The sequence below is a fragment of the Pseudorasbora parva genome, chromosome 25 (assembly GCF_024679245.1).
Source record: "Pseudorasbora parva isolate DD20220531a chromosome 25, ASM2467924v1, whole genome shotgun sequence".
Classification (NCBI taxonomy): Eukaryota; Metazoa; Chordata; class Actinopteri; order Cypriniformes; family Gobionidae; genus Pseudorasbora; species Pseudorasbora parva.
Genome location: NC_090196.1, coordinates 20,723,474 through 20,731,067, shown reverse-complemented (window position 1 = coordinate 20,731,067; position 7,594 = coordinate 20,723,474). Strand labels below are relative to the sequence as shown.

The following is a 7,594-nucleotide window of genomic DNA, read 5'->3' as shown; positions in this document are numbered from 1 at the left end:
TATGCAAAAAATAAAGCTTTTAGGAATTGATTACTCTTTTAAACCTGAGTAAAAAGTGCTTTAAATGTACAGTATTTTCATATGATTCACTGTCACTGTATTACAGATTCATATTACCATAGTGAAATCGGTGCCATTGGCAAAGCGACACTGGACTTTCTCAAGGAAGGGCAGCCGGGACTGGAGGAGGTCTACCTGGTGCACTGTTATGTCCTTGCACATGGACACATCGAGGGTCCTGAGTCGGTCGCAGTGCAGCGCGATTATGGAAAGAGTTCTGCAGGAACACATTGACTGTGTTAAGCTCAAATGCTCAAACGGTTAGTATGAAAACAGCACTGGAGGATGTCACTCACTCGTTAGTAACAGCGTCGCAGCAGGCCAGGAACAGGTGCTGCAGTCTGTGGAGGAGCGGAAGGGCCCGCGCCATGCCTTGGTCACTGATATGGGGACAGAAGTTGAGTGCCAGGCTCGTGAGGTTGCGGCAGTGAAGGGCTACGGACACCAAGCTGTCGTCGCTGATATCAGGCAGCATAGAAAGCGAGAGACGCTGCAGGTCTGGGAAACGGAGTACCTGAGGTGGCCAGGAACAGAACATTTATTATTAATCATATATGTGCAGACTTTTTTTTTTTTTTTTACAGAGTGAGCTGGAAAATCAAACTTTTCCTGAACCCCATGGGGAGGAGGGCCACAACATCATGGCCACCAGCAAAACTCAGCAAAGATTGTTCTTGCGCCAGCTTTAACTTCTGGATATTCGGGCAATGTTGCCACAATGGACCGAATGGCTTCGCTCGCATCTTTCTCCGCCGCCATTACTGAACTACAACTCAAACTAGCACACAACATCAACATCATCGTGCTCATCGCCCTTTGTTTACTGATTGGACCAGTTAAAATTTGGCCAGAGAAAACCAGCGCATATACCGAAACCCAGACGACGCACTGAAGGAAAATAAAAATTGGAGCGGAAGTATGTAGGAGGGCGGAGCCAGGCTAGCAAGATTGTCCTATTCAAATCAATTTTAAATACAATTTAGGTTAAGTAATCAAAAAGTATTAAGATTACATGTGTCATGTAATAGATATTACCAAGTATAATTTTCATAATGTAATTTATATTTCGTAATGGACTACAATTTGTAAGTAAAAAAACAAAAAACATGCATGCACTTTTAATAATGTACTGACCTGTGTGATACTGGTGTCGGTTAACTTTGAGCAGGCCGAAAGGTCCAGTTCCTGAAGACCTCTGAGGGCCAGCAGTGATGCTCTTTCCTGATCTCTAAAAGCCCCCAGGTCCTCTTCGGTTACGAGACGTGGCTTCTCCTGGAAAGGCAGGCTGGGAGGCTGGAAAAAGCCCATGTTTCCAAATGTCCTAGTAAAGCTTGGGCCTTTATAATCCTTCACATTTAGGGCATTTATGAGCAAATTGTCCATTTTATGTGCACTGATTATCAAAACATTATATTTGTCTTAATAAAAACAAGGCAATCTAACCTCTTTATCGCTTGGTTCACAATTTTTGGTGGGCTCCACCATCCCCAGTAGCCCCCAATCGGAGATCTCTTTGCACCAGCCGAGCCGCAGCACCACCAGCGCAGGCAGGTAGTTTGCGATGGCGTGAACACTAAGGTCAGTGAGATAGGCGCAGGAGGTGAGGTCCAGCTTTCTCAGCTTACTGCCGAGCAACTGCGTCAGGGAGAACATGACTGCATCCTGTTAGAGAACAGAGGGTGTTAGCAAGAATAGGGACAATACAAAAAAATCATTTTTAATGGATTGTTTGAGGAAAATATTTAAATGTAATTAAGCGAAACAAAAACTGCATATTAAAATTCTCCTAAATACAATACTCCTAAATATTTGTAAACATTTTTATACTGTTTGGTTAATTACAAATTATCATTATAATATAAACATGTATATACTATATTATTTTATTATAAATTATACAAATATTATAACAAATTGTTCATACATAAAAAAAAAAACGAATCGCCAATTATTGTAAATATGAATTTAAGCATCACAACATTATTTACAGTGTGAAAAATGGATATATTTATTTTAAGATATTTTGAGTACAAAATATAAACACAAAAATCACATTAAATTATGTATTTTGACATTTTTATAATATTTAGTTTTTTTTAATATATATATATATATATATATATAATATTAGTTTATAAATTCTAAATGAAATATAATACATGTTTTGTTAAAAAAAATAAAAATAAAACACAAAAATGAATTGTCACAACATTATAATAAACAGTATACAGATATCCTATGCATTGATCAAAACATATATATATATATATATATATATATATATATATATATATATATATATATATATATATATATATATATATATATATATATGAAATATTACAGCTAAAATGATACATAACATTTTTTTACAAAGTTTTGTTAATACATACAAAATAAAATAACTAAAATTAATTGTGAATTTAGGCATGACAATGTAATTTACAGTATGAGAAGAGACATTCCTTTTGATATATGTTAAAGATGGCATTTAATAGTTATTAAATTATTTGGGTTTTTTTAGGCGTTAGTTAATGACAAAGGTTAAAGTAGGGGATATGAGGATATAACATTGTTAAAGTAGGGGATATGAGCAGGCACAATTAAACAACTAATATCAGCCTTTCAGCACTTTTACCTCACCCTTATGTATGAGCAGTTTCTTAAGCTAAGGGCCTGCAGCTGCGCCCTGGGCTTTGGAGAGGACAATCCCTTCACCAGGTCTGCACCACTGATGTGCAGACATTCCGACAGATCCAGAGTGCTCAAGCAAGGCAGAACCATCAGCTCGATCAGGCCTTTGTCAGTTATCTTCCAGTCCTGTGAGAGGGACAGCGACTGCAGCTCCTTCAGCTCGGTGCCCACAGCCAGCACCGTCCTACTGGTTAACTCAGTGCACGCGCCGAGGTCCAACGTCTTCAGACCCTTCTGGTGCTTGCAGAGGATCTCGATGGAGTAGTCGGTCAGCTCTTTACAGCCACGTAGACTCAGATCATCCAGACGGAGGCCGGGCACCTGAGCTATGGAGCGGATGGATTCGGGGGTGATGCTGGTGCGACTCAAGTCTAGGCTGCGGATTGTGGATGCCTGCTTCTGCAAGAGATTCAGGAGGTTACGGAGGGAAACTAGAGCAGAGGAGCCAGACCCGACGGGGCTACCTCGGTACGGGTCAAACTCGAAAGCAATGTGGCATCCGGCCAGAGCCAGACTACGTAACCTAGGTGTGCAACTCGTCAGCCGGTTGAAAGAGAGATCTGAGAGGTAGCGGAGATCAGACAAGTCCAGTTCCTCCAGGTTCCTCAAAGCGTTCTCGACCTGTTATTGCACAAATATTAGATTTTATTTTTATTTATTATTTGCTTTAAAAAAAATTATAGCATTTTATTAATAAATAAAGATAAAAATATAGTTGAATTATAATACAAAACATTACAATTTATAAATAATACAATTATATTTTAAATGATACAAAATATTATAAAATAAACATGTTTTTAAGAAATATATTTAAAAAAATGATGTACTAAATCATTTTGACAGATACAGCAATAATTATTTTAAAATTATTTACTATTTTGTTAAATATAAAATATAATTACTATATTTTGTTATAATGTATATATAATTATATTATACAAAATATTTATTTAAAAGAATACAATTAAAAAAATATGACATATTTTTATTAATAATAAAAATATATATTAAAAAATGAAAAACAATACATTTATTTTTCAATTTAGACATCACAACATTAGAATTCACAGTATGAAAGATAAATATTAATTTTGAAAGGTTTCATTAAAGATGTAACCTGTCGCCGGTGTTCCTGTCTTGACAAAAAAGCTCCAGACATAAAGAGGCTGTCCAGCCCGTGAAGGTCCAGCTTGCGGAGGCCGGTGAGATGTGGTAGGAGGCTCAGCAGGGACGACTCTGTGATACTGCTGCCGGGTAGAGCCAAACTGTCCAAGTGTGGGCCGAGGTGAAGCCCCACTTCCGAAAGTACTTGTCTTGATAGGCGGGACCCATCGAGATGACTGATGACTAGGCCACAGCGAGAGCGTCTTGCACCAAGTGCACGGATAAAGTCCAGTGAAGATGTGGAAACAGGGAATTGGAAGGTGGCATTTTTCTAGATTAAAGCACCCAAAAGGCAATTTAAACAACTGTAGAAGTGGGCTAAACCAAAAAATGTATGTTAGAATAGAATGTTGAATGAAAACCTGAAACTGGTGGTCTTGGCTTGCTTCGTACCAACTCTTACAGACCAGTGATGCCTCCTTTCGATCCGTTACATGAAGGTAACTCAATATGTAGGTGATAATCTGGAGCAGAAGAGAAAAGATTTACAGGTTACGCTCTCTCGGGCAGATATTAAGGCAAGGCTCAACTATCTAGTGAAAGTTGGTCTAAACAACATTTTGCACATTATACATACAGGTCAATAATAAGATATAGATAAAACACACACACACATATACAGTACATATACATAAATCACAAAAATGTGTTTACATATAATACAAAAGACAAAATGACAGGCAAACAATATTTTAATGTACTAATATTTTCTACAAAGATTTACATTATATTAATGTATGGGTATTTATTAATGAATATTATAATTATACAATATGTGTATTATAGCTTTAACTATAATACAATATGTGTATTATAGTTAAAGCTACACTGTGTGATATTTTCCCCCATCTAGCGGTGAAAAGGTATATGACCATCCGGTGAATATTAGTTTCCGTTCCTCTCAATTCCGATTTCGTTTTAACTCCTACGGTGGCCGTTTTAGTCCAAGATTAACATGGCAATCCCGCTCTTCACATTCGACAGGGTGCCATCGAGTTTTAAAACGCGAAAGGCGAAGCTTGAATTTATGGGTATGTCCCTCTTTGGCTAATGGGTGGTCGGGGGTTTTATGAGTCGAGGGCTGTCCCCCCTAAAAAAAACATGTTGAGTTTTATTGTAAATAATATAATTATATATATATATATATATATATATATATATATATATATATATATATATATATATATATATATATATATATATATATATATATATATATACTTAAAATAAATGTGTAAGTAGTAAAACAATACAGACGCAAACGTTTTAAGTTTAAGTTTAAAGTTTTAAGTTTAGAAACATTTTGATTCCCACTCTCCTCCAGCGCCCCACAGTGGTTAGATCCATCGCGCACCTCAAAAAAACGTAAAAACTACCACACCACACTAGTTTTGGGAAGAGAACAAAACTCTTCAGACAGCAGTTGTGAAACACCAGTAAGTAACTGTCAATGCTATTTTATTCACTTTAAACATCAGATGAAGTTATTCTTTTCTCTTTAATACAGATTAGGCTTGCTGCGATAGTCGGTGTTGGTGTTCAGGTAAAACACCGGTTACAATAAAATAATTTAACTCAGTTAGAGAACAGACACAACAATTAAAAACTAAACGCGTCTGTTCAATACAGCATAAGCCGAGCGAGAGCGAGTCGCAGCAGAAGTCAGATTTCATTCTTCTTGAGAGCAAACCATAGAGAGTGACAGACATGATCATTAAGTTTAGTTTTAAGTTTTTCATTAAGTTTAATAGGCTAATGAACCCAAAATTCAAGCAGCCCGCCCTCTGAATTGGCGCTCTGTGCTGTCGCAGTGCCATTTCTAGTATCCCTATGTGATTCATATTGTAGGCCTAATTAACGAACAAGAAATATTAACAAAGCCATTATCATCAGATTAGGCATAAGATTAATAATGAATGTGTAGGCCTATATATTGTAAATTAATATCATTCCATTTGTAACCTTCAGTAAATTAAAAAAAACAACCTTTTTCAGCCTTTATAGGCTACTGGGCATAAGATTAGTAATGATTGTGAGCATATATGTAATAAACTTAAAACTTTAATAAACAGTAAATTAACGTGTCTAAGAAAATTATTCATAAAACATATAAATATCAGTATGTTAATATGTAAACCGTTTACTTTCTTCACTGACAATTATGAGGGGAAGAAACAGGGCATGATAAAAAACAGAAGAGATGTGCAGATAAGAAAGACAAATAATCTGCCCAGTGACATGGTTTTCAAGCAATTGTTATCTAATTTTTAGGTCTTCAGAACATCTTAAAATGCACATAAGTAGATCACAGAAAATGTTATGTTTATTCCATATTATATATATATATATATATATATATATATATATATATATATATATATATATATATATATATATATAAATTGCTCAAATAGCAAATGAAAGTTATTCAAAAAGAGTTATTTTAAATAAATAAATAAAAATAGAGATTGATAATGGCAGTCAAGAGAGAGAAGAATGTCAACTTTATCTATATACCATCATATATAGAATAAAATAATGCATTAATATTTATATAGGTCATGTCTTCCTATCAATCTATCATTTTACTGTTTCACCCATATAGAGAAAACGACTTTCAAAAAAGAAGCTATATTAATAACTTGGTTAAGTGTGATATATTTTCATTCTTAACATCCAATTCTGTACTATGGTACAGAGTCCAAAACACAGTAAAACTATGGTACATTTCAGTAAGGCCGTGCTGTCGAATAACCCGAAATGTAAAATACAAGTTGGGAACTTAGCCTACTTGTTATTTCAGGTCTAAACAACTAACTAGCGGCTAGCCTATCCAGTGTGTGCTGTATGGAGGACGGACGGACGGACTCACCTCAGTGGGTAGGTAAGGACTTTCCATGACTATGCGCTCACCTCGGTTATCTGCTCTTATGAATTATCATTGACATGAATTTAATATCAATATTAAATCGTTGACTGAGCTCAACGTTGTTTATCATTCGACCGGCAGGTCGCGGACTGACAACGTGCAACATTCATGAGCACGGGATCAAGGAAGACCCTCTGTTGCTCCTCACACAGTATTAAACGATGTACCAAACCCCAACAATATCCACAACACGTTCCTCCACATCATAAAACTCTCACAATAAATGTGAGCAGGAAAACATTGTTCTAAAGAATATATTAAAGAACTGACAGTGAACAACACTGGACATCACGTGCTAGAAGCGCGCAAAATAACCTGGGAAACGTAGTTTAATGAAAGACAGAACCTGACACTTTGTGTCGACAGATGGCGCAGTAACTCATTTTGAGCACATCAAATTAGCCATATACAGCTAAATTATACGAATAACCTTATTATATATATAATGTGTGAAAACAATTAATTAAAAGAAGGTAAAATAAATGAATGTCGGGCGTCCAATTGTTCATAGAAAAAACAATAGGTCAAATACAAAATAGCCTAATAAATAAACTGCTTTAAAATGTTCAGATGCAGCAGAAGGTATAGGCTATTTAACATTTAAATAAGAAACTGAATAGGCCTAATCAAATGTAAGTTAAAGTTTCACACTGTATAAGAAACGAACACGGAGTCTTATAAAGACTACAACATTTATTCAGTGACAGATTTTCTTGTTCAGTAACTAAAATGGACGAAGAATAA

The 7,594-nt window shown here is 35.7% G+C and overlaps 1 protein-coding gene across 3 annotated transcripts; it reads right to left on the bottom strand.

The window, feature by feature from the left end:
- fbxl9 (F-box and leucine rich repeat protein) lies at nt 1–7,179 on the bottom strand. 3 transcript variants are annotated; one of them, XM_067435885.1, is made up of 8 exons: nt 6,794–7,179; nt 4,284–4,385; nt 3,875–4,192; nt 2,704–3,375; nt 1,504–1,722; nt 1,195–1,332; nt 357–574; nt 1–277 (listed from the first exon to the last, which is right to left on the bottom strand). In XM_067435885.1, exons 1-8 carry the CDS (start codon nt 6,818–6,820, stop codon nt 109–111), a joined length of 1,863 nt encoding a protein of 620 aa, XP_067291986.1. In that variant the 5' UTR covers nt 6,821–7,179; the 3' UTR covers nt 1–108. The 3 variants fall into 3 exon arrangements, with proteins under 3 accessions (XP_067291986.1, XP_067291984.1, XP_067291985.1); XM_067435883.1 differs by having other exon boundaries at nt 1,195–1,407; nt 6,794–7,178; XM_067435884.1 differs by having other exon boundaries at nt 1,195–1,353; nt 6,794–7,178.
- Nucleotides 7,180–7,594: the final 415 nt, after the last annotated feature.

Excerpts from the sequence above, each read along its gene's own strand:
- fbxl9 (XM_067435883.1), bottom strand. The coding sequence starts at position 6,820 with ATGGAAAGTCCTTACCTACCCACTGAG. Across the intron at positions 1,723-2,703 it reads GAAACTGCTCATACATAAGG|GATGCAGTCATGTTCTCCCT; the intron begins GTGAGGTAAAAG and ends GTTCTCTAACAG. Across the intron at positions 575-1,194 it reads CCGACACCAGTATCACACAG|GTACTCCGTTTCCCAGACCT; the intron begins GTCAGTACATTA and ends TGGCCACCTCAG.